This window comes from Pongo pygmaeus, chromosome 4, assembly GCF_028885625.2.
Source record: "Pongo pygmaeus isolate AG05252 chromosome 4, NHGRI_mPonPyg2-v2.0_pri, whole genome shotgun sequence".
NCBI lineage: Eukaryota > Metazoa > Chordata > Mammalia > Primates > Hominidae > Pongo > Pongo pygmaeus.
In genome coordinates, this window is record NC_072377.2 from 79,291,036 (window position 1) to 79,316,689 (window position 25,654).

The 25,654-nt window shown below is 41.3% G+C and overlaps 1 protein-coding gene across 4 annotated transcripts in view; it reads left to right on the forward strand.

Annotated features, from left to right (window-relative positions):
• ANKDD1B (ankyrin repeat and death domain containing 1B) overlaps nucleotides 1-25,456 on the forward strand; it is a 61,834-nt gene extending 36,378 nt beyond the window's left edge. For all 4 annotated transcript variants that reach the window (XM_054488544.2, XM_063664913.1, XM_063664914.1 and 1 more), the window contains 6 exons: nucleotides 7,557-7,655; nucleotides 10,823-10,921; nucleotides 14,909-15,004; nucleotides 18,312-18,513; nucleotides 20,766-20,897; nucleotides 22,495-25,456. In XM_054488544.2, the coding sequence (XP_054344519.1) occupies nucleotides 7,557-7,655; nucleotides 10,823-10,921; nucleotides 14,909-15,004; nucleotides 18,312-18,513; nucleotides 20,766-20,897; nucleotides 22,495-22,556 (690 nt within the window). In that variant the 3' untranslated portion in view covers nucleotides 22,557-25,456. The remainder of the gene's footprint in view (nucleotides 1-7,556; nucleotides 7,656-10,822; nucleotides 10,922-14,908; nucleotides 15,005-18,311; nucleotides 18,514-20,765; nucleotides 20,898-22,494) is intronic.
• Nucleotides 25,457-25,654: the final 198 nt, after the last annotated feature.

Sequence of the window (25,654 nt, forward strand, 5' to 3'; positions counted from 1 at the left end):
CAATAAACATACGTGTGCATGTGTCTTTATAGCAGCATGATTTATAGTCCTTTGGGTATATACCCAGTAATGGGATGGCTGGGTCGAATGGAATTTCTAGTTCTAGATCCCTGAGGAATCGCCACACTGACTTCCACAAGGGTTGAACTAGTTTACAGTCCCACCAACAGTGTAAAAGTGTTCCTATTTCTCCACATCCTCTCCAGCACCTGTTGTTTCCTGACTTTTTAATGATTGCCATTCTAACTGGTGTGAGATGGTATCTCATTGTGGTTTTGATTTGCATTTCTCTGATGGCCAGTGATGGTGAGCATTTTTTCATGTGTTTTTTGGCTGCATAAATGTCTTCTTTTGAGAAGTGTCTGTTCATGTCCTTCGCCCACTTTTTGATGGGGTTGTTTGTTTTTTTCTTGTAAATTTGTTGGAGTTCATTGTAGATTCTGGATATTAGCCCTTTGTCAGATGAGTAGGTTGCGAAAATGTTCTCCCATTTTGTAGGTTGCCTGTTCACTCTCATGGTAGTTTCCTTTGCTGTGCAGAAGCTCTTTAGTTTAATTAGATCCCATTTGTCAATTTTGGCTTTTGTTGCCATTGCTTTTGGTGTTTTAGACATGAAGTCCTTGCCCATGCCTATGTCCTGAATGGTAATGCCTAGGTTTTCTTCTAGGGTTTTTATGGTTTTAGGTCTAACATTTAAGTCTTTAATCCATCTTGAATTGATTTTTGTATAAGGTGTAAGGAAGGGATCCAGTTTCAGCTTTCTACATATGGCTAGCCAGTTTTCCCAGCACCATTTATGAAATAGGGAATCCTTTCCCCATTTCTTGTTTTTGTCAGGTTTGTCAAAGATCAGATAGTTGTAGATATGTGGCATTATTTCTGACGGCTCTGTTCTGTTCCATTGATCTATATCTCTGTTTTGGTACCAGTACCATGCTGTTTTGGTTACTGTAGCCTTGTAGTATAGTTTGAAGTCAGGTAGTGTGATGCCTCCAGCTTTGTTCTTTTGGCTTAGGATTGACTTGGCGATGCGGGCTCTTTTTTGGTTCCATATGAACTTTAAAGTAGTTTTTTCCAATTCTGTGAAGAAAGTCATTGGTAGCTTGATGGGGATGGCATTGAATCTGTAAATTACCTTGGGCAGTATGGCCATTTTCATGATATTGATTCTTCCTACCCATGAGCATGGAATGTTCTTCCATTTGTTTGTATCCTCTTTTATTTCCTTGAGCAGTGGTTTGTAGTTCTCCTTGAAGAGGTCTTTCACATCCCTTGTAAGTTGGATTCCTAGGTATTTTATTCTCTTGGAAGCAATTGTGAATGGGAGTTCACTCATGATTTGGCTCTCTGTTTGTCTGTTATTGATGTATAAGAATGCTTGTGATTTTTGCACATTGATTTTGTATCCTGAGACTTTGCTGAAGTTGCTTATCAGCTTAAGGAGATTTTGGGCTGAGACAATGGGGTTTTCTAGATATACTATCATGTCATCTGCAAACAAGGACAATTTGACTTCCTCTTTTCCTAATTGAATACCCTTGATTTCCTTCTCCTGCCTAATTGCCCTGGCCAGAACTTCCAACACTATGTTGAATAGTAGTGGCGAGAGAGGGCATCCCTGTCTTGTGCCAGTTTTCAAAGGGAATGCTTCCAGTTTTTGCCCATTCAGTACGATATTGGCTGTGGGTTTGTCATAAATAGCTCCCATTATTTTGAGATACGTCCCATCAATTCCTAATTTATTGAGAGTTTTTAGCATGAAGGGTTGTTGAATTTTGTCAAAGGCCTTTTCTGCATCTATTGAGATAATCATGTGGTTTTTGTCTTTGGTTCTGTTTATATGCTGGATTACATTTATTGATTTGCGTATATTGAACCAGCCTTGCATCCCAGGGATGAAGCCCACTTGATCATGGTGGATAAGCTTTTTGATGTGCTGCTGGATTCTGTTTGCCAGTATTTTATTGAGGATTTTTGCATCAATGTTCATCAAGGATATTGGTCTAAAATTCTCTTTTTTTGTTGTGTCTCTGCCAGGCTTTGGTATCAGGATGATGCTGGCCTCATAAAATGAGTTAGGGAGGATTCCCTCTTTTTCTATTGATTGGAATAGTTTCAGAAGGAATGGTACCAGCTCCTCCTTGTACCTCTGGTAGAATTCGGCTGTGAACCCATCTGGTCCTGGACTTTTTTTGGTTGGTAAGCTATTGATTATTGCCACAATTTCAGCTCCTGTTATTGGTCTATTCAGAGATTCAACTTCTTCCTGGTTTAGTCTTGGGAGGGTGTATGTGTTGAGGAATTTATCCATTTCTTCTAGATTTTCTAGTTTATTTGCATAGAGGTGTTTGTAATATTCTCTGATGGTAGTTTGTATTTCTGTGGGATCGGTGGTGATATCCCCTTTATCATTTTTTATTGCATCTATTTGATTCTTCTCTCTTTTTTTCTTTATTAATCTTGCTAGCGGTCTATCAATTTTGTTGATCCTTTCAAAAAACCAGCTCCTGGATTCATTGATTTTTTGAAGGGTTTTTTGTGTCTCTATTTCCTTCAGTTCTGCTCTGATTTTAGTTATTTCTTGCCTTCTGCTAGCTTTTGAATGTGTTTGCTCTTCCTTTTCTAGTTCTTTTAATTGTGATGTTAGGGTGTCAATTTTGGATCTTTCCTGCTTTCTCTTGTGGGCATTTAGTGCTATAAATTTCCCTCTACACACTGCTTTGAATGCGTCCCAGAGATTCTGGTATGTTGTGTCTTGGTTCTCGTTGGTTTCAAAGAACATCTTTATTTCTGCCTTCATTTCGTGATGTACCCAGTAGTCATTCAGGAGCAGGTTGTTCAGTTTCCACGTAGTTGAGTGGTTTTGAGTGAGATTCTTAATCCTCAGTTCTAGCTTGATTGCACTGTGATCTGAGAGACAGTTTGTTACAATTTCTGTTCTTTTACATTTATTGAGGAGAGCTTTACTTCCAAGTATATGGTCAATTTTGGAATAGGTGTGGTGTGGTGCTGAAAAAAATGTATATTCTGTTGATTTGGGGTGGAGAGTTCTGTAGATGTCTATTAGGTCCGCTTGGTGCAGAGCTGAGTTCAATTCCTGGGTATCCTTGTTGACTTTCTGTCTCGTTGATCTGTCTAATGTTGACAGTGGTGTGTTAAAGTCTCCCATTATTAATGTGTGGGAGTCTAAGTCTCTTTGTAGGTCACTCAGGACTTGCTTTATGAATCTGGGTGCTCCTGTATTGGGTGCATATATATTTAGGATAGTTAGCTCTTCTTGTTGAATTAATCCCTTCACCATTATGTAATGGCCTTCTTTGTCTCTTTTGATCTTTGTTGGTTTAAAGTCTGTTTTATCAGAGACTAGGATTGCAACCCCTGCCTTTTTTTGTTTTCCATTTGCTTGGTAGATCTTCCTCCATCCTTTTATTTTGAGCCTATGTGTGTCTCTGCACGTGAGATGGGTTTCCTGAATACAGCACACTGATGGGTCTTGAGTCTTTATCCAATTTGCCAGTCTGTGTCTTTTAATTGGAGCATTTAGTCCATTTACATTTAAAGTTAATATTGTTATGTGTGAATCTGATCCTGCCATTATGATGTTAGCTGGATATTTTTCTCGTTAGTTGATGCAGACTCTTCCTAGTCTCAATGGTCTTTACATTTCGGTATGATTTTGCAGTGGCTGGTACCGGTTGTGCCTTTCCATGTTTAGCGCTTCCTTCAGGAGCTCTTTTAGGGCAGGCCTGGTGGTGACAAAATCTCTCAGCATTTGCTTGTCTGTAAAGTATTTTATTTCTCCTTCATTTATGAAGCTTAGGACTTAAATGTCCCTGTCTGACAGCTGTGAGGAGAGCAGTGGTTCTCCCAGCACGCAGCTGGAGATCTGAGAACCGGCTGACTGCCTCCTCAAGTGGGTCCCTGACCCCTGACCCCCGAGCAGCCTAACTGGGAGGCACCCCCCAGCAGGGGCAGACTGACACCTCACAGGGCCGGCCAGGTACTCCAACAGACCTGCAGCTGAGGGTTCTGTCTGTTAGAAGGAAAACTAACAGAAAGGACATCCACACCAAAAACCCATCTGTACATCACCATCATCAAAGACGAAAAGTAGATAAAACCACAAAGATGGGGAAAAAACAGAGCAGAAAAACTGGAAACTCTAAAAACCAGAGTACGTCTCCTCCTCCAAAGGAACGCAGTTCCTCACCAGCAACGGAACAAAGCTGGACGGAGAATGACTTTGACGAGCTGAGAGAAGAAGGCTTCAGACGATCAAATTACTCCGAGCTACGGGAGGATATTCAAACCAAAGGCAAAGAAGTTGAAAACTTTGAAAAAAATTTAGAAGAATGTATAACTAGAATAACCAATACAGAGAAGTGCTTAAAGGAGCTGATGGAGCTGAAAACCAAGGCTCGAGAACTACGTGAAGAATGCAGAAGCCTCAGGAGTCGATGCGATCAAATGGAAGAAAGGGTATCAGCCCTGGAAGATGAAATGAATGAAATGAAGCGAGAAGGGAAGTTTAGAGAAAAAAGAATAAAAAGAAACGAGCAAAGCCTCCAAGAAATGTGGGACTATGTGAAAAGACCAAATCTACGTCTGATTGGTGTACCTGAAAGTGACGGGGAGAATGGAAACAAGTTGGAAAACACTCTGCAGGATATTATCCAGGAGAACTTCCCCAATCTAGCAAGGCAGGCCAACATTCAGATTCAGGAAATACAGAGAACGCCACAAAGATACTCCTCGAGAAGAGCAACTCCAAGACACATAATTGTCAGATTCACCAAAGTTGAAATGAAGGAAAAAATGTTAAGGGCAGCCAGAGAGAAAGGTCGGGTTACCATCAAAGGGAAGCCCATCAGACTAACAGCGGATCTCTCGGCAGAAACCCTACAAGCCAGAAGAGAGTGGGGGCCAATATTCAACATTCTTAAAGAAAAGAATTTTCAACCCAGAATTTCATATCCTGCCAAACTAAGAGTCTTAATCTTGAGAAATAAAATCCGAGGGATGAATTTTAGAAAGTCATTGAAGTTCCTGAACAAAATGAAATCTTTGTGTTTTAAATATTTGTATTTGCTGCAAAAAAGCTTTCTCATATGTCTAGAGATGCCATTACTCTTGTATTAATTTTATCAGTCTGGGAAAATAATGAAGCAGCTGTACATATCAAGAAGAGTGATCATTTTTCTCCCTTCACTGAATGTTCTTGTTTTTCTTTTGAAAGTCAATTCTTTATACTGATTTAGGTTTTCTGACGTTTGAATTGGCTTTGGCAGAATTAACAAAGGCCCTCTGTGCTGGAATTAAACAAGAAACATGCCTCTATTTTTCCACTCTATTTTCATTTCTCCATTGAGAATATGATTTCCTCTGATCTTGCTGAGCCATTACTATTTATTGTATTAACTCAAGAGGAGGGATGTGATTTAAACCATGTCAGATAGTTTTTGGAACATGGTGTTGGGGGAATTGGCTCTGAACTTACCTGGTTCAGTCCAAAGACACTTCCTGTTTCTCAGGAGGAGCTGGGCCCCTGCAAGGTAGGTGGCCCCGGCAAGAAGGCCAATGCCCACTTCTTTGCAATGTGGGATGCTTTCTCGTTTTTCACGCTCAGTGCCTCAGGGAGGTTATTCCTGGGCAGAAGAGACCTACACAGAAATTCTTCCTTTCATGCTGCTCCCATAGCCCCACTCACATCATCTGTCTGCCTTGACCCTTGCTGGCCTCCGACAGTCTCTGACTTACTCAGCTGTGGTCTTCTATCTGTCCCCTCGTCTCCCCTCCCTCCATCTGCTGGTGACACTCTTGCCAACTCACTATGGTCTCTCTTCCATCCATCTACCCCCATCTCCTGAGACAGAGCCTGGTGCAGATGATAGAGTCAGAAAGGTCTGGGTTCAAGTCCTGTCTCTGCCACTTCCTTGCTGCATGGCCTTGTGGAAGTTACTGATCCTCTTTGTGTCTCATGTATGAAGTGGGGAATATGAGATCAAATGTCTAGGGTTATTGACGTGGTTTCTGAAAAACTGTCAGCCTGGTGTTTAAAACAGAGTATAAACTGTTAGGGCAGCCTGGGCAACATGGCAAGACCCCATCTCTACAAAAATTTAAAAATTAGCCAGGCACGGTGGTGCATGCCTGTAGCCCCAGCTACTTGGGAGGCTGAGGTGGGAGGTTCGCTTGAACCCAGGAGTTTCAGGTTACAGTGAATGGCGATGGCTCCACTGCCCTCTAGCCTGGGCAATAGAGTAAGACCCCATCTCTGAAAAAAAAAATAAAAGAAACAGTTGGGGAAGTAAGTGTGTAATAAGCACCACGATCAGAATGTGCTGAGTGTGTCTGATGCGTATCATTAGTATCAGCTATTCCACTTGAGCGACACTGCACATGTCCTAATCACTCACCCTCGTAGGCGCCTGTTCCCTTCTGCCACTCGCTCCACACTCAGCTCGGCTCCTGATCTGCCCAGTGTCACTGGATCTTCAGCCCTTGCTATCACACCCCTGTCCACCTTCCCCTGGTGCCCCCCCCCTTATCATGCTGGATGCCCCTCACCTCCCTCTCTCTCATGCCTTAATCGCTTCTGCCCTCACTTCCCTTCGTTGCTTCTTCTCTCCCTTTTCCCCCCTCTCAGCTGCTGTCTCTACTCCTGGAGGCATGTCTCCTCTCATGTCTCCACAGGCCAGTGCAGCAGCACGGGAGCCTGGAGGCAAAGTGTTGGGGGTAGACATAGGCCCTGCGGCCTAGCAGGGCCGGGTAAGAAGCCAGTGGTCAGGATAAGTGAGAGGGGCCGGGGGCTCCATGAAGGGCTGTGGCGGGGAAGACAGGTGGTTTAGCCACAAAGGAGAACAGGAGAGCAGGCTGCAGAGGGCTTGGTGACCACCCTGTGGCTGGACTCTATGCGGGGAGAGCTGAGCATGAGGATGGTGCCCCTGAGTAAGGGGGACACCAGTCCTACAGGGCACACTAAGGAGTCGGGGCTACAGAGCAAATCAATTCAGGAAATTCCAAATGTGCAACGATTTTGCCCTTGTGGCTACTCTTATTGCCCTTTAGCTTTTTGAAGGCTCTGAGAAGTCCTGTGGTTCAGCCTATTTAACATATTTTTCAGTTCTTCAGAAAAGTCTTTTCTGACCTCCTGAAAGGTCAGCCTTCCCCCTATCCCCACACTGGCTCTTCTACTTCCAAAGCACTTAATTGTATACTGTATTTGTGTGACTTAAAAAAATTAATATTTGCTTACCCGACCAGATTGGAAGATTCCTCTAAATCCCTAGCAACCTGAAAAGAGCTTGGCCCATAGTAGGTGCTTAGTATGTTGTTCCAGAAAGAGCAAAGGGGGTGGGCTGATTGCTGGGGAGCTCGTGTGTTTCAAAGCCTTGGGATGACAGTAAATGCCGAACACTTACTAAAGGTCACCACTGGGATGGGCAGTTTCAGTACTTGGGAGATCATCAGGAAATAGCTGCTGAAATGAGTTGCTTTTTGATTTGAATGTTGAAGCCAGAACCTTCTAGATTTGAAATTTTTATTTCTCTCTGCAGCCTAAGGAGTCCCCTCTTCATTTAGCTGTTATCAACAACCACATCACGGTTGTAAACAGTTTATTAAGTGCACAGCATGATATTGACATCTTAAATCAGGTAAGCCAGGCAAATCAGAACCTGGAGGGTCTCTTTTCTTAGTTTCAACACAGTGTGTGTTTATGGGGAGTTTTGATCAAGTTCAAGGTACCTAAAAATTCCTGGGAGGAACATGTGCATCCTTTTTATCCTTTTCCTTCTGTAACTCTCACTCCATCCCCATGACCACACACATACTTTCGTCTTTCTCAGCCGCACAACTGGAGTTCAGCCAGTGCGTGATTAAATCCTTCATGTTTACCAGGCCCAGCATTTTTGACAGAAAAACAGTAGCTCAGAGCTAAATGGCCAGAGGCTCTTTAAATCAAAAGCCACTCCCCCAGAGTGAAATATTGTAATTGGCAGGGAGCCTTTCCCCTACAAGAAGGAAGCTTTGTTTTTATATTAAAGATAGTAAATGTGTCTTCTCTTTACCTAAAGGCAAAAGAGGCCTCTTGGAATAGAAGAAAAATCACCCCAATTTCAGTCAACTGGAGCAGAATCAAATGACTCGTTAAAGTAATCCATCACTGGCTGGAAATGGGAATGCCGCAACGGAATGATGAAGGGAATGGGGGTGGCACTGAATGAGCCTGCTCTCTGGGGCTCTCCTGGGGCTGGCCTGCCCTCTTCCAGGATATGTAGGGGAGTGGGAAGAGGAGCCTTTCCAGGGTCCTGAGGCCAGATGAGACCTTCTGGCTGCCTCTTCCCAGAGGAGCCTCTGCGGTGCCCCTCCGGCTAGGGAGAAGCCACGGAGCAGTGGGCATGCCTGCCTGTCCTAATGCACTGTGAAACCAGAGCATTGACTCAGATCTCTGCAGTCTCCTCCAATTCCCCCCTATGAGCTCAGTTTTGCTCTGAGCTGAATGAAGATTTACCTGTACTTCTGTCCCTTCTCTCCTCCAGAGAACCTAGCTTCCTCCCCTGCCTTTACCTATCCCAAAAGTTTTTCTGGGGAAAAAACCAATCTCCTCTTGTTATTAAATATACTTACGTATTCAACTATGTTAATATCTAAAATCTTTCCCAATGGGCAAAATCTTTGCTAAATACAGAGACAGAGCTTCGTGCTCACATGTGATATTGGTTTTGACACAACTGGCTAGATGTACTCTAGGGAAGGAGCGTTTGTTAGGCTTGCTATCCTTTTTCAGAACCAGACTTCACTTTAATTTTTTTATTAGACCAAGAATACACATAAAAAATAGGAAATTTTATATTTTAAATATAAAATATGTATGTAAAATTAAAAATATAAGCTAAAAAAACTTAATGTGTTTGAAGTCCCCAGCAAAGAAAGATAACTCTTCTTAATGTTTTAGTGCATTTCCTGCCTTCTAGACTTGTAGCAGTATTACTAAAATGGGTTTTGTTGCATTTGATACATTCCATTTTCACCTCTGTTCCATGTTGGTACAGATCTTTGATAGGTTTGTCAGTATAAGTGTAATGTCTTGAATGACAAACACCTAGACACACTGCCATTTGAAGGTGAGTCTTTAAGAAATGCTTTTTGGGGCCGGGCGCAGTGGCTCATGCCTGTAATCCCAGCACTTTGGGAGGCCGAGACGGGCGGATCACGAGGTCAGGAGTTTGAGACAAGCCTGGCCAACATAGTGAAACCCTGTCTCTACTAAAAATGCAAAAAATTAGCTGGGTGCCTGTAATCCCAGCTACTTGGGAGACTGAGGCAGAAGAATTGCTTGAACCCAGGAGGTGGAGGTTGTCGTGAGCTGAGATCGCACCACTGCACTTCAGCCTGGGCAACAGAGTGAGACTCCATCTCAAGAAAGAAAAAAAAAAAAGGAAATGCTTTTTGGAGGCCAGGTGTTTTGGGTCACACCTGCAATCCCAACACTTTGGGTGGCCAAGATAGGAGGATTGCCTGAGGCCAGGAGTTTGAAACCAGCCTGGGCAACATAGTGAGACTTCATCTCTACAAAAAAAAAAAAAACAAATTAGTAGAGCGTGTAGTCTCAGCTACTCAGGAAACTGAGAAAGGAGGATTGCTTGAGCCCAGGAGTTCGAGGTTACAGTGAGCTACTATCATGCTACTGCACTTCAGTCTGAGTGACAGAGTAAGAAACTGTCTCTAAGAAAAAAATTAAAATATAAATAAATATATAAATGTTTTTTGGTAATATCCTCAGCATATTGGCCCTGTGCTCTGGTAGGAAGAGTAGTGGGCCACATGCCATTGCCCAGCTCTGTGAGACTGGGGTAGTTGCCTCCCTTTCTGGTTAAGGAGTTGGGCTAGATCACATCTAAGGCTCCTCTCTGCCCTAATATTTTAGAAATCTCTTCACATCTGCATTCCTTTTGGTGAGAGGTTAAGATGGGTGATTTTCTTGTGATTTCAGATATTTCTTTTGAAACTCTTATCCTCTTGATAGGAAAATGATTACTCCAGAAGGAAATTAGAAGTCTTGGACTCCTTTATACATTATAATGTAGAAAATTTAGAGAACAGAAATGCATTGAGAAGGCAATAAAAATAAACTCTAATCCCTTCATCTAGACCTTATCATTAACATTTTCCTGTACTGTATTTTGTTCTCTTTCTCTATATGTATTTTTCATTAAATCAAGCTCAACTAGATAGTATCAGTTCCTAAAGTTTCAAACATTATATCAAAAGCATTTTTTATTTTCAAAAAATCTTCGAAATAATTTTTATTGTAGTACAATACACATAACAAAATCCACCATTTTAACCGTCTTAAGTGTACAGTTCAGCAGCATTAATTACATTCATTTGGTATAATATCACCACCATCCATCTCCAGAACATTTTTCATCTTCCCAAACTGAAATTTTATATCTATTAAACAATAACTTCCCATTCCCTCCTCCTCCAGCTCCTGGGAACGACCATTCGACTTTCTATCTCTATATATTTGACTATTTTAGGTACCTAATATTGAAATCATTTTTTAAAAAAATAATTTTTAATGGTTGCCTATTATTCCAATATATTGATGTATCATAAATTTATCTAGTGAGTCTCCTTGTTAAACATGTAATTTCCTTTCAGTTTTTCACTATTGCAAATAATACTGCAATGAATGCCCCAGTATCCATTAAAAAATGTACGACCCGTGTTTTCCCTTGAGCCTAAATAGGATGGCTGTACTTTCCGTTTGTCTTTTCACTGTCCAAGTTTGCATCCCCGCTTAATTTCATGGCAGAAGCAGCAAACCCCTCTGCATGTAGCTGCTGATTGTGGAAATGTGGAACTGGTGGAAACCCTGCTGAAGGCAGGCTGTGACTTGAAGGCTGTTGACAAGGTAAGTGCATGGACTTTACTCCATTCAGCTGAGATGGTTGCTAAGACCTTCCCATTGGATGTCAGCCTTGAGCAGTGGTATTGGAATATCCTTTGTGAAATGGGCACAAACTGGAGAAACCATGCGTCTTCATAGTCAGTAGAATATCCCAATTTTGGTTGAGCTACGTCAGTAAGAATTTTTACGCTGAAGAACAAATATGTGTTTTTAAATTCAAATTCTGAAAAGATTATAGATTCATATGGTCCCCAAATAAAAGAATATAATTAGTAAGGGTTTAACAGTAAAAATTTCCCACCCACCCCTGTTCCTACTTGTCTGGTTACCATACTACCCTGCTTATATGTATCCATTATTATAAATTATTTCTGTTCCTTCCAGAGTTTTTTATGCATATGCAGGCAAACATAAACACATTTTACTCTTATTCCCTTCCTCCATCCTTTTTGGACACTGATGGCATACCTATAACTAGTATACTGTTCTGCATTTAGCTTTTTTTAGCATTATTAAGTGGAGATATTACTACATGGAGAGTTTCTTCATTCTTTTTTTTTTTTTTTTTTTTAGAGCTGCGTAGTATAGCATGGCACCACAGACATATCACAACTTGTTCAACTAGTCCTCAGTTGATTGACATTTAAGTTGTTCCTAAGGTTTTGCTCTTAGAAACACAGCTGCAATGAATGACTTTACATATGTCTAAACTTGTTTTTTTTTTTAAATTAAAAAATTTGTGGTAAAATACACATACATAAACACTGCTTAACCATTTTTATGTATATAGGTCAGTATGGTTAAGTATATCCACATTGTTATGCAATTGGTCTCCAAAACTTTCATCTTGCAAAAGTGAAACTTTACACTTGTTCAATAACTCGCCATTTCTTCCTTCTCCCAGCCCCTGGGAACCACCATTCTACTTTCTGTTTCTATGAATTTGACCACTCTAAGTACCTAATATAAGTGGAATCACATGGTATTTGCCTTTTTGTGACTGGCTTAGTTCACTTAGCATAACGTCTTCAAGGTTTATCTATGTTGTAGCATGTGTCAGAATTTCATTTCTTTTTAAGGCTAAATAACATTTCATTGTATGTCTATACCACATTTTGTTTATTCATTCATCCATTGATGGACATTTGGGTTGCGTCCACCTTTTGGCTATTGTGTAAACTTGTTTTTAAAGAAGGACAATTTTGTTTCTTTCAAGTGGTGCAGTAATGCAGGCTAAGCCTCCGGAGGGTTGTCAGAGAGCTGTGTTAGGTTCCAGCTTTACTGAATGTTATACGGGAGGCCCCTGGGTACAGCCCTGTCAGGTGCTCATGCAGGCCACATTACTTCAATCCTCACATCTCAGTGAGGTGGACAAAATTACTCCAGTTTTCAAGAGCAGATTGGAGAGATTCTGATGACATTGGGTCACATGCATAGTAAGCGGCAGAGCTGGCTTCAAACCCAAGTAGTGTCTGCTTTGTCATCTGGTGCTTTGCTACAATTGTCAGCAAAGATGACTGCTTCCGAAACGTGCAGTTTTCCCTTCCTTATTTTTACCCAACAGTTCAATAACCAGCACCTCCCTAATTCACAGTGCAAGCCTGACTCCACCCTACTCTAGTTCAGAATCATCCATTTTACATGCGTAGCATCTAAAGTAGTTATATGTTATTTTACTTTTCTCTGTGTGTCAGTTTCTAAAATTAGGTTTTTTTTTTTTTTCTGATCATAAAAAAAGTAACACAGGCTGGCTGGGCACGGTGGCTCACGCCTGTAATCTCAGCACTTTGGGAGGCCAAGGCGAGCAGATCATGAGGTCAGGAGTTCGAGACCGGCCTGACCAACATGGTGAAACCCTGTCTCTACTAAAAATACACAAATCAGCCAGGTGTGGTGGTGGGCGCCTGTAATCCCAGCTACATGGGGTGCTGAGGCAGAAGAATCACTTGAAACCGGAAGGAGGAGGTTGCAGTGAGCCGAGATCATGCCAATGCACTCCAGCCTAGATGAAAGAGCGAAACTCTATCTCAAAAAAAAAAAAAAAAGTAACACAGGCCCACTGTGGACAATTTAGAACACATAGAAAAGCTTAAGGAAGGAAAACACAACCCATAATGTTATCACTTGTGTGGAATTCCACCACTTTCGCCAGGTGTGCCTGGTTAATTTGGTTTAACATTTAGCCTTAGTATTTTCTAATGCTGTTGTTTTGTAATTTATTCCACTTTTTCATGAATACTTCATACCCCCAAAGCCACTCTGTGGGTATGAAATCTATAGCATTGGGCAGGGATTTATGTTGGGGTCCCTGGTGCTTAGTGGACTAGATATTCCAGTAAACACAGTCAATGCTACCATTTGACTTTGTTTTCAAAACAAGAGCTCACAGTTTACTGGGCCTCATGGTTTGATTTTCCCAGATTTCCCTTCTTCTCCTTTCTTTTCAAGGTCTGGCACATAGTTGGCACCCAATACATAGTTAATTAATTAATAAAAAATATCTTTTCTATTGGCTCCCACAATTTTTTTTTTTTTTTGCCAAAGAAAAGTGTTTCTAGGACCATGTTAGGGTCTGGTTAGGAAATAAGGAACCAAAGTTTGGTATAAATTTGACTTTCCCAGCAGCTTGTTCTCTGCTTGTCCTCTTGGCCTGAGGTGTCAAAAAGCTCTCAGAGAACCTTCTATCCACGCTACCTCCCAACCCCTAAGGGTAGAAGTGTTTGGATTTTCACTCCAGCATATATTCCCTAGGAAGATTTTCCTTTGAACTTGGAAACTCTGGCTTTCAGAATGCTGCCTTCTCAAAGCAGGCTAATTATAGTGATTCAAATGGCTCTACAAGCCAGAATGTAGACAGCATACAATTAGAGGCTTGCTAAATGCCTGCAAAATGCAGTTCTTCCTAATTTCATTACTGTCTCTTTTGATTACAGGCTGATTACTTTCAGCCCTAATTTTCCTGCTCTCCTGGGTCTTAGTGCCTAGACTAAGAACCAAATCATTTATATTGGTGGGAATTGCACTTGTTGCAAATATCTAACCATGTAAGATAATACTTGGGATCTATTTCTGGATCCATAAGGGTTCCTAAGATTGGAACTTTTCTTGTTGGGTCATTTCTGACCATTAATTTTAATTGTTTTCTGAGCAAATTCTTCATGGGTCATTTGAAAAGCAAATGAGAACCGCCATCGTTTGCTCAGGGAAAAATATTTAGATGTTGAAGTGGTGCACTCTATGAAATCCAGAGTATTCTGCTTGCAAAGCTCTATGCCCTGGCTTTGAGCTCTGTCCATCTTGAGAAAAGTGTACCTTTTTGTAATTCGTCTAAGATACCATGTGGGCTCCAGGCAGTTCATTCCCAAAATTATGTCCAGAACAGCCCTTGTTGATCATTCCATTTGTTTAAGATTCAAACCTCTCACCCTTGGTGAGAGGCAGTATGGTATAATAGAAAAAAATTCTAGTTAGGGGTCCAGTGACCTATGAATTACCAGGGTTGCCATTATTGATATTATTCTTAATAAGATCCAGCCCTTTTCGGTCTTATTACTCAATGCTCCTCAAAACATGGCTTCTACTTCCTGGTCTAAAGTGGCTGTTCAGGCTCCTGCCATCATGTCAACATTCCACTCAGGAGGGAGGAGAAAAGAAGGAAAATGCCATTCATCCCTCTTCTGTTTAAAGATACTTCCCAGAAGTTGCATGTCCCACTTCTATTTACAGACCATTGGCCGGAATTTAGGTCACATAACTAACTGCAAAAGAGGCCAGGAAATATTCAGGGTGGCACAGGTTGTAAAGGCTTTATATCCCTGACCACTCCACTGTGGGGTAGTTATAAAGACCCAAAGAAGCAAAGGACTGGCCTAAGTTTACCCAGCATGGGCTGGTAGAATCAAGATTTGAACCCAGGCCCCCTTGTTCCAAAACTGGAGCTCCTAATCACTAGGCCATACCACCTGAATTTTTTTTCTTTTTTAATTTTAGCAAGGAAAGACTGCCCTGGCTGTGGCCTCCAGGAGCAACCATAGCCTTGTGGTGGACATGCTCATTAAAGCAGAGAGATACTATGCCTGGAGAGAGGTAAGGAAGGACGATCCCAGCACAGCAGGGGCTTTCGTGGCAACACCCATCTTCTTGCAGGGGCAATGGGGGGGTCTGTGCCATTCTTTGCTCTAATGAGCAGAGCCCTGGTCAGTACAATTATAACTGTTCCTTCTGTCTTGTGCTGCCCCCATTCGTGGAATGAACAGCTGCCTCTTCCTTTGTGGACATCAGACGTCAGAACTGAGAGTGCGTAGAGTTCACTAGGGCCAACCGGCACTGACCAGGCCAGCTATAATGGGCCTAGCGTGTGAGCCCCTGATGGGTGACGCCTGGTTGTTCCCTCTGTCCACAGTCTGGCCATGAGCTATTCCCAGAAGCATGAATGAGTGGTTAAAAAAACTCCTTTGTGTGGCTCGGCAGTTTTCAACACACCGCCGTGCGGGCTTTCGGGCACTCAAGTATTCTGTGAGAGTCACGAAAACCTTATTCATCTAAGAACACAAAAAAACCTGTCTGTAAGTCATTCTTTTTGCTGTTCTTTTATTTTTATTTCCTCTGATATCTGCTACCCATGCAGCTTCTCAATAGACTGCCCTCCCCTGCAAGATTCAACTCTATGCCCTCAGGCAAGAATGGCACTGCCAGGCACCATTCTTGACTTATAGTGATGTGTTGTTTCCATTCTAGGCTGCATGGCTACCCCTGGCCCAATGTGTTAGCTCCAGAATTCAGGCCCTAATCACTTGGGGTCCACCCTGAGTTTCTACAAACCTGGATTGCTGTCCACCTGGCCAGTCCTGGGAAATTTCCCTTAAATCCTTAAAGCAAAAAGCATTTACTCATCTCCTTCTCTCTCACAATCCTGTTTAATTAGCTTGGTAGTCTTGATGTATTCTTTTAAAGGTCACACCATCCTCCCTGCAACTTTTCTTGCCTGTAAAACAAAACAAAAAAAAGTGCTTTGCTTGTAAAACTTTTTATTTTAACAATTGGAACTCTCTGTTTCTTCTCTCCCATTCCTCATATTTCTATGTTTTTCCATCTCCTCCCTTTACCTCTTCCTCTTTTCCTATCCTCAGGCTCAGTTTCTTAAATTATCATTGTATTTTATTGAAGACAACTTTACCAAGTTCTATCTTTTCTCTTTCTCCTTAACTTGCTTTCACATTTTCTTTGGAAATAGAAATATTCATTGGTTCTATTTTTAATTCCTGATAGCTTTTTAAAAATTATTTTGGGTAGATGAGAATAAATTACTTTCCCACCAAATGAATATGCCCTCTTTCCTAATGAATCTTTAAGACATAAGAGTTAGGTATACTTTGAAAACTGTATATAAAACGTGAATATAGCTAAAGGAGACCCCCAGAAATGGTAAGAGTTGTTAACTCTGGTGACAATTGGGGTCCTGGGATCTGGAGTGGGAGAAATACTTGTTTTTTAAGATACATCTTTAAATATTTTTTTAACCAAATGCATTTATTATTTTAAATTCTCTTTGTTCATTGAACAAGTTTATATCCTCGCCTAATATAAAATGGTTCCTAGTAAAAGGATTAAAGATATGATTTAAATTTCCTCTCTCATATCCATTTATCCATTAACCTAACCACCCAATCATCCATTATTAAATTCAGTGGTTCAGAGGCAAATGGGAGCTTCCTAAAACCTGGCTTATGTTATTTTAATTTCCACCAGTTCTGGCTCATGTTATTCCTGCAAATAGTTCAGTGTTTTGGCAGGCAAGCTATTTAATGCTTCACTGGCTGCTGAAAAAGACCTAGGCTTTCCAAATCTCCTGCCCTTTTCAATGGAAGCCTAAGGGACCACCCAATCCAATCCTGAAAGGCACAAACCATGTAAGTTTCTTGAAGAACTAAAAATGTTATCGCACAAATATAAATGCAGAAGCATTTTGTGTTCTTCCCTTTCCCTTGTGACATTTAGGCTTTTGATCTTGTTGAAGTCGTCATTGTTTCAGGAGACGGAATGAGGAGAGAAGGACAAAGTGAAGTGGCCCGCAGCTCCCAAGTTTGTTGGAGCTCCCCATCCTCAATCTTACTTCTTTTAGAATTCCTGGGAGCTAGGCACTGTGGAAGTAAAGCTGAGGCTGGGTTGGAGAAGACCCTGCTTTTTACAGCCTCTAAAACAATTATGGGTAATTCACACCTCCCATTCCTATTCCAACTTCTGTACACAAAGTTCAGATACTAGAGGAAGGTTTTGCCCTTCTTGGCCAAGCTTCCCAGGAGGAGCTTATTGCACTTCCCTTGTCGAGCTTCCTGGAGGAGGTTGCTGATGCTGTGAAGGATCCATGGTGGGGGCCCATCAAGTTCTTCTCATCAGTTTTTAAACCCAGGGTCCTAGACACTTTTGGTTCATTTCCTGCCCCAGCCTGGATTTCCATCTTGTTGTCAAGAATATTTTCATTAAGATACACATCTATTTAAGTGAAAGACAAAAATAGAAGTCCCTATACATGAAAAAGGAGAGGTAAGTAGGAAGTCCCAGACTTCTTGGTGGGCCGCGTGTCCTGCACGTCCTTAACTGATCTGCAACCTTCTGCAGGAGGATTACCTGGAGGCCTAGTGGCATAAGCACAACATGCAGTTCTAGGAAGCAGCGATGCCTGCTTTCACTCAGTGATTTTCTCCGGTGTTTGTGGTTTGATTCTGCAGGACTCTAGTGGATTCTGCAGAAGGGACAAAAGGAAACTTTCAACAGTCAGAAAACAAGATGCCAATCTAGGCATAGTGCTATTGGGCTGAGCCTGGCTGCAGTGACTTTAAATGATGTCCACTCCTGTCTTCTCCACCCCCTTGGTCACCTCTTCCCCAAGCCCCAGCCTGAGCTAGGCTCCTAGTTTACTCTCCTCATGCTCACCAGAGAGCAGGATGAATGAGGGACCAGCTGTGAGGTCTTATTAAGGATACAGCCAATCTGGGCTCACTGAAGCTTCAATATGAGAACATCAAATACCCAAAAGAAGAAACGGGGGTATGGGTTCAAACGAAGGCCATTGAAGATGGTTTTGTTGTTGTGACACATCCTTTCCCAAGACAGCCTCTCTGTTCTCATTCTCTGTTCTAAGCAGCATGGGACACAACTGGCAAAATCCCTCACATTTCTTATGTCAGACAGACGGTACCCAAGCTTTTAATTTCAAGCATTTGTTTCCATTTTGGATGGCAAAAAAACCCAAAATAATCCAGTGACAGATATCATTGAAAACATAGTCTCGGTTACCACTTTACCAGTTATGTTTGAAAAACATATATACTCTGAAATAAGGTAATAAGTAGAACACGTCTGAAATCTTCTGATACAATTATTTTCACTTTAGGAGCATCATGACAGCATCAGGGACCCATCAACAGGCTTTACTCTGACATTCAAGCAAGATCACAGTCTGGAGACCAGACATATCCGCACGCTTCTCTGGGACTTGGCTTACCATCAGCTGAAGGCCAATGACTGGCAGAGGCTGGCCCGTTCGTGGAACTTTACAGATGACCAGATTAGAGCCATTGAGGAGCAGTGGTCGGGTGAGTACGGACTAGATGATGTGGGCAGGAGGAATTCACTGTTAGGAAGAGCAGTGCCTCCTGGTGTGAGGTCTTCCAAGGAAGTGCGCGGCACTCACAATAAGCCGCAGTCTTCAAGGGGCCCAGGAATAGGGGCAGTTAGCTTAGGTCCACACCAGTGATTTGGGCGTTATTTGCAGAAAGTGAACACTCATGGTCTGCAGTAAACTGAAGTTTGCAAGGGATGATTATGTGTATTGAGCCATATCAGACATGTGGCATTTAGCCTAGAGAGACAGTAAGATTCCCAACTGGACGGTCACTAAGGAAGCAAGCAAGGATTTATCAGTTGGTGTGTCAGTGGGAAGCCAATCTGATTTCTATGTTCCTTGAGACTGTCCTGGGGTGAATGGGTTTATTCTGTAATCAATAGGCTCACTGTTTAAGTCTGCGCTCCAGAAAGAGGAATTCCTTAAACCAGGTGGGTGTGGGAGAAAGGGTTGTTGTAGGACACTGCCTTATGGGAGACTTGGCTGTGCCATGAGTGACACGGGGAATACAGACTCAGAGGGCTTTCTTGGCTAGATGATTCCAAGCAATGAAATCATTTCAGCTGGACTCAAACTGTCATAATTAGTGAGGTCAGGTCAGCTAGATTCCTTAATTTTGCTTTTTTGTGGTTAGACGAAAACCTAGGAAACATAGAAAGTTTACTTGGCATTAATCAACTAATTAGCTTTGAAAACAATGAAGCAAACACGTTTCTTGGCAAAGTTTTCTATTCAGAGCACTGCCCTCTCATGGACATCCTAAGATGAGAAGGTCTCCTTGCTCAGGGGTCGATTTGTATTAGGGATTGCTGGGAACCGGGGATGGCAGAAGCACAGTCCGTGAGCACACACTATTTATATCACATACAAGTAAATTATGAGACTTTGTATTGCACATTCTTAGGATACATTTTCATGTGAAAAATAGAAGATAATGTATTGAAAACATTGAATACTAACTAGTTTCTAACTAGAAAAAATTTTTTATTGTTTTCTTTTTTGTCATTAATTAGGCTTATAGTGTTCTGTGAAGTCTTTAGGAAAATTGAGTTGCCTCCTGGAACTCTATCTTGACCTAAAGAGATGACTTGAAAATATAGTGTATCTTCAGAGTACTTGCCAGCAGGATAAGGGGGATTTTAAAGTGTTTTGATGGAACCTTTATGGAGGGCCTGGAGTGTTTATTTCTGCCGGATGAGGGATAGATACATCAGCTCTCTAAGCCATGCATGTTTGATGGAGTTTATAATCTAGTTGGCACAATAACAATGACATTTACAATTCAATTATGTTGTGATCCAGGGTAAGGTTACTGGCACTGGGGAGTCTGTGGGCTTTTGAGCAAAGGAGTGACAGACTCATGATGGTATTTAAGAAAAATTAGTTCGTCAAGAGCAAGATTAGGAAAGGAACAGAGGACTTGTCCTGGAGTACATTCTGCAAGCATGCAGTTCCCTCTCCCTGAAATGCCCGCTTCTCCGTAACAGTCTGTCCAGTGAACTTCTCCCTCACCCCTGCAGAGCTCAGGCCCTTCCGTTGCACAGCATGTCTGCTCCTGAACACTCTCTCTCTGAGCAAGGAGCCTGTAGTGAAGTCCTGTTGGGAACCACAGAGGCTTTGTGGCTCCCTATCCCAGTACTTCCCCTAACACCTCTCTAGGCTGAGATATGCAGTGAGTATTTATCAAATGAATAATCCTGGCCCAGGGATGCAAACTTCCTTCAGAGTAGCTTCCTTGAGACTGGAGTGGCAGAATGAATGGTGCATGCTTGCTACTCAGAGTGGGGAATATGGAGCAGCAGTGGCAGCAGCACCCGGGAGTTTGTTAGATGCATGGATTCTTATCCCAGACCTACTGAATCCAAATTTGCATTTTAGTAAGATACCGAGGTGAAATAAGCACTGTGAGTCTGAAGAGCACTGGTCTATGAGAAGTTGCACATTTCATTAAAATTGTTCCCGTTGGGCAGGCACCACAGCTGTCCTCTCTCTTGTATACTCCTTTGGGTGTGTGCCAAGCACAGCAGGTGCATGGCAAGGGCTGGAGGGGAAGCAAATGCTGGTCATCATAAAGCAGCACAGCGAGGGCAACTGGAAGGGCTTTTTTCGAAGAGGAACAGGCAAGCAAACAGTCATTCAGAAAGTTTAGTTGGAACTGAGATCACAATGGAAAGAGATAGCAGCTCGTGGTGTTTTACCTCGGACCTCTTGTGCTTGGCACAGGAAATGAAAGCTTCCGTGAACATGGTCACAGGGCTCTGCTTATCTGGCTACACGGGACCCTGATGACTCAGGCTGACCCGGCCAAGCAACTGTATGAAGAGCTGGTACACGCAGGTTTCCCAAAACTAGCTGGTAAGTGACAGTTTCAACAACAGAAATTCTTTCTCCCTTAAAATTTCAGGAAGCAGTCTACAGAAATACCATCCTGACCAGCTACAGTCCCAGCGTGGTGTTAGCTGTGGCTCACATGGAATATGGAACTATGGAAGGGGCTTGTAAGCTGTCAGCAGCTTCTCCTTTGGGGAATGACCCAGTCAATACTGGTTACTCATTAGCCCGGCAGTTCTGTGTCATCCCCCTACTCGGCATTTGAAAAAGTGTGGGAGTGTTTTTGTTTATGTGTATGTGTGGTAGGGGCAGGTGGGGTGGGGCAGAAGTGCTAAACTATCCCATACAGTTATAGGATTGTTCTCCATGACTAAGAGTTGTCTTGCTCAAAATGCCATTTTACTCCTATTGATAAACTGCAGGCTAGTGTATTTGAAAATGTTATCTCTAGGTAGAACAAAAAGAGCAGACAGGCTATTACTTTGCCACCTGAGGTTATTGCTAAAAATCAGTCTGCCAAAATCACTGACCATATTGTCAGGAAAGATCCTTTAAAAACTTATCAATAAATTAGGTGTTGTAGCTCTCATATAATAACAAACATTCAAGCAAAATACAGGAACATCTGCCGTTATTTTCACTGAAGCAGTTTTACCTGGAGCAAGAAGATAAATGAGTGAACACCGACTGATCCAATAGTTTCCAGCAGTAGTAGGTACAAGGAACAATGTGTGGATACCTACCTTCCATCACATGATCTCATAATATTGGAGTTTTTCCCTCAACTTTAACCCTGTTCCCATTGGCCCCGAGAATACTCGCCAGCGGTTCTTGCAGCATTTACCCTGAGAAAACTTTGCCATGAATTATCTTGTTATTATTATTATTTTTGGATCGCTCTAGTATATTGACTTTGGAAACAAAAGATATCATTCTACTTATAGCATTCTGGTTTTACTAGTGGTATTTCCATTTACAAAATATGGAAATTCTTGATCATTGAAAATGTCAAGTCCTAGAAAATGTAGCATTCCTATATGTGATGTTAACATCGTTCTCAAACAATTGTTGGCCAAAGATTCATTCTGTGAATCCAATTTTTCAGAAATTGATGATTCGGATGATTCAGACTATTCTGATGTTAGTTCTGTTTAGAAATAACTCCAAGAAGTTTTTATATTTGTTTTTCACAATGAAAATCAGTCAGATTTGCTTCAGCCTCAAAGAGCGTGTTTATGTAAAATTAAAGAAGCGCTGGCAGTGAGCTGCACTTTTTTTTTCTAAACGGGAAAAGGGTTAAATGTAGTCTTCCTATGAAAGAGGTTCCATAAGAACTCTCAGAGAAGACGAAGATGCAGTCCACTGAACTGGCTAAGGGTATGTGTTCTGACGCAAGGCTGTGTGAGCTCACTCTTGAACCCCAAAGCTGACTGACTGGTTGTAAACCTTGAGCAAGTTCTATGACCTTCCTGTGACAACCTTCTCATTTATTAACTAGGAAAGAAAATAAAAATGTTTACTTCAAAGGGCTGTTGTGGGATTTAATGAATAATAGTGCCTGGTAGACAATCAGTGCTTTAAAAATTTTAGGTATTAATAAATGTTATCTTATTTTTTCCAGAAAAGACTCGTCATTTCAAAAGCAAAACTGACTTAAACTCCAAGAAATGTGTAGTTTCATAAATGCCTAAAGAAATTGTATTTACATGATTTTCCACTCAGCATTCAGTTCTTTTGATGCCATAAATTTCTTCTAGCAGTAGCACTGATTTTCAACTATGACGATGGTGGTGACAAGGAACTCTAACAGATGAAAGAAGGGTAATACCATGATACTTTTCAACCACTAAAAAGTCAAATATAGTTTTTTTGCTGAGGGCAAGTTGTATATGATTTTCCCATTTCTGTCATTTGACGTAACACATGTAATAAGATAATCTAGGAGGGTTTCGTATGTCATGTTTTTAAAAAAAACTCATGGGAGCAGCATCATGGTACAGTAAAAAACAACAGTTTTTATAATAGACACATATGGTTTTGAACTTGGTTTTGCCACTTATTAGATGTGAACCTTTGGGCATGTTAATGTTAAGTTCTTAGAGCTTCAGTTTCCTTCTCTATAAACTGGGAGAGATGTCTATTTAATCCATAGGGTTGGAATGAAGATGAAGGGAAAATGCCTGTGAAATGCCTAGCCTCATGCCCATAGGACGGAAATCAACTGTTATTTCTCTTTCAGTAAGAGAAACTGGGTTTGGAATTTATAGTCATTGTTGACTTTAAATCACACATTTTGTGTAATATATTACTTAGGAAAGACCAGAAGTATGTACACCAATTTTTTTTTTAAATCTCTTGGTGATGTAATTACAGATGATTATTTTCTTTGTACTTTTGGGTACATTCCATTCTTTTTTTCACAATCAACATGCATTATTTTTGTAATCTAAGTTATGAAATAAATGTCAAATTGAGTATCAATTTGTGTCAGTTTATGTGCACCTATTCATTGGATTTTAAGACTCTCCATTCTCAGATTCTGACTCTAAATTTACAAGGCACATACTAAAACCATAAGCAATTTTAATCCAGTTATTCTATCACAAATTTATAGTTTTATGTCTTTGTCTCATACTGATTATAAATGGCCCACTTAATCTTACGAATGTTTAAAACAGGTAATAGATTCACATGATTCCAAAACGTTTCTCAAAAACATATTGAGAAGTATTGTCCCATCTGTTCTTCAGTGTGGCCAGTTTCCACTGACCTCTCTTTCTCTATCACTGCTCCCCACCAGATTGGGGTAACCTTGTTATGCAAAAATAAACAAATACGAATATATACTACAACTGTGTCAAGTGTTAAACTGTTGAATTTACGTTAACTTAGGCCAACACTAATTGCTTGGTGCTTTAGACAACATACATTTCTAGAGTTTAAAGCTTAAAAATATGTTTATAATATTCTTAATCACAACATTCATAATATTCACTTCAGTTTGTCCATATTGTTTTCGCTTGGATACTGAAAACCATTCCTAGTTGTAGTCTAGATTCCTCAAAAAGTAGAGCTTGTCTAAGACCGAAGTTTGTATGCAACAACTTTTTCAGAAGTGTACATCCGGGGAAGCAGGAGTGAAGGAGAAAGGGGAGTTATCTAGGGAAGGAGGGAGAGTGAGAACAAAGTGAATTACCTAAGTGGCCATCACTTGGTACAAGCATAACTGATTATTTAATCTTGGGCTACTCTATTCCGAGAGACACGATATACTAATGCATCTCAGGACAATTCACGATATACTAATGCATTTCAGGACAATTCATACAGGGAGAAGGAAGGAAGAATTGGTCTGTTTACCACGATGCCAAGTATTAATTCTGGGTTGCATGAGTGGGCTCCCCAGTGGAGCCTGCACTATCCTGACTCAACTGAGAGTGAACGGAGAAGCCCGGGAAGAGCACACACACGGAAAGGGCAGGAGATGAGGTGCTGGTGGTTTGTGTTCATGAAAAGCTTGCTTAAGCCCATGAGGGGTGGAGCTGTTTACCACAAAGATAGCTGGGCCAGAATCCAGAACAAGTGTTGTGTAAATATCTAATACCCTTTAAGAAACAGCCTAGTAATTCAGAAAGGCCTTAGGATTCTATTTGCCTATATCACATTTATTCTCCGATGTCCTGTGAACAATGTGAGGCAGCAAGAAAACCTATTTCCTATAATAAAAATTAGTGCAGAGAACTTATATTCAAATTAGAAGAGGCTTCAGATGATTAACTCCATCCACTCTGCTAAAAGATATGGAAATTGAGGTCCTGGACAAACTCTTTAGAACCTGTTCATTTTGATGTATAAGTACTGTGAAATAGTAGGTAGATTTTACTCTTATTTCACAGATGAAGGTCCAGAGATTCATTTAATTGGCCCACACAATCAGTCAGCAATAAAACCATTAGAAGCCAAGTCTTGTTCACCTAAATCAGTTCTGCCCAGATGGTTTCTTTGTATTGGCCAGCCATTGAAAAATTTCTGCCCAGGCCTAGGTGTGCTGAGTTGCTCAGGGCTACACCACCACACAACAGTGTTTAGATGTTCGGGGAGAACAAGGTAGGTTCAGTGCTGCAGAGTTTCAAATAAGGTGAGAAAGAACACCAGAAACAGGCTCATTCTAACAGGAAATTTCTGATACTTCTGTAACTCTAGTGCTAGTATTACAAATGTTTTCCCTTTTGGCATTAAAAAATGATTTATAGGTGTTGCCGTTTCCGTCTATTTTCAACTGTTAAGAGTCCTGGAAAAATGAAGACTAACATGTTAAAGCCACAAAAAACTTGGGGCCGCACGTGGTGGCTCATGCCTGTAATCCCAGCACTTTGGGAGGCTCAGGAGGGCGGATCACTTGAGGTCAGGAATTTGGGACCAGCCTGGCCAACATGATGAAACCTCGTCTCTACTAAAAAAAGATACAAAAATTAGCCAGGCATGGTGGCTGGCACTTGTAATCCCAGATACTCAGGAGGCTGGGGCAGGAGAATTGCTTGAACACGGGAGGAGGAGGCAGTGAGCCGAGGTCACATCACTGCACTCCAACCTGGGTGACAGAGCGAGACTCTGTCTCAAAAAAAAAAAAAAAAAAAAAAAAAAAAATTTATTATTACACTTGGTCTTTTTTAAATTAAAAATAAAAATATCCTAGTTTCTACTAGTTCTAATACTTTGTTTTTAGTAAGGTTCCCTCTCAACACTCTGAGTGAATTACAGCTGCATAATATTGGAAATGA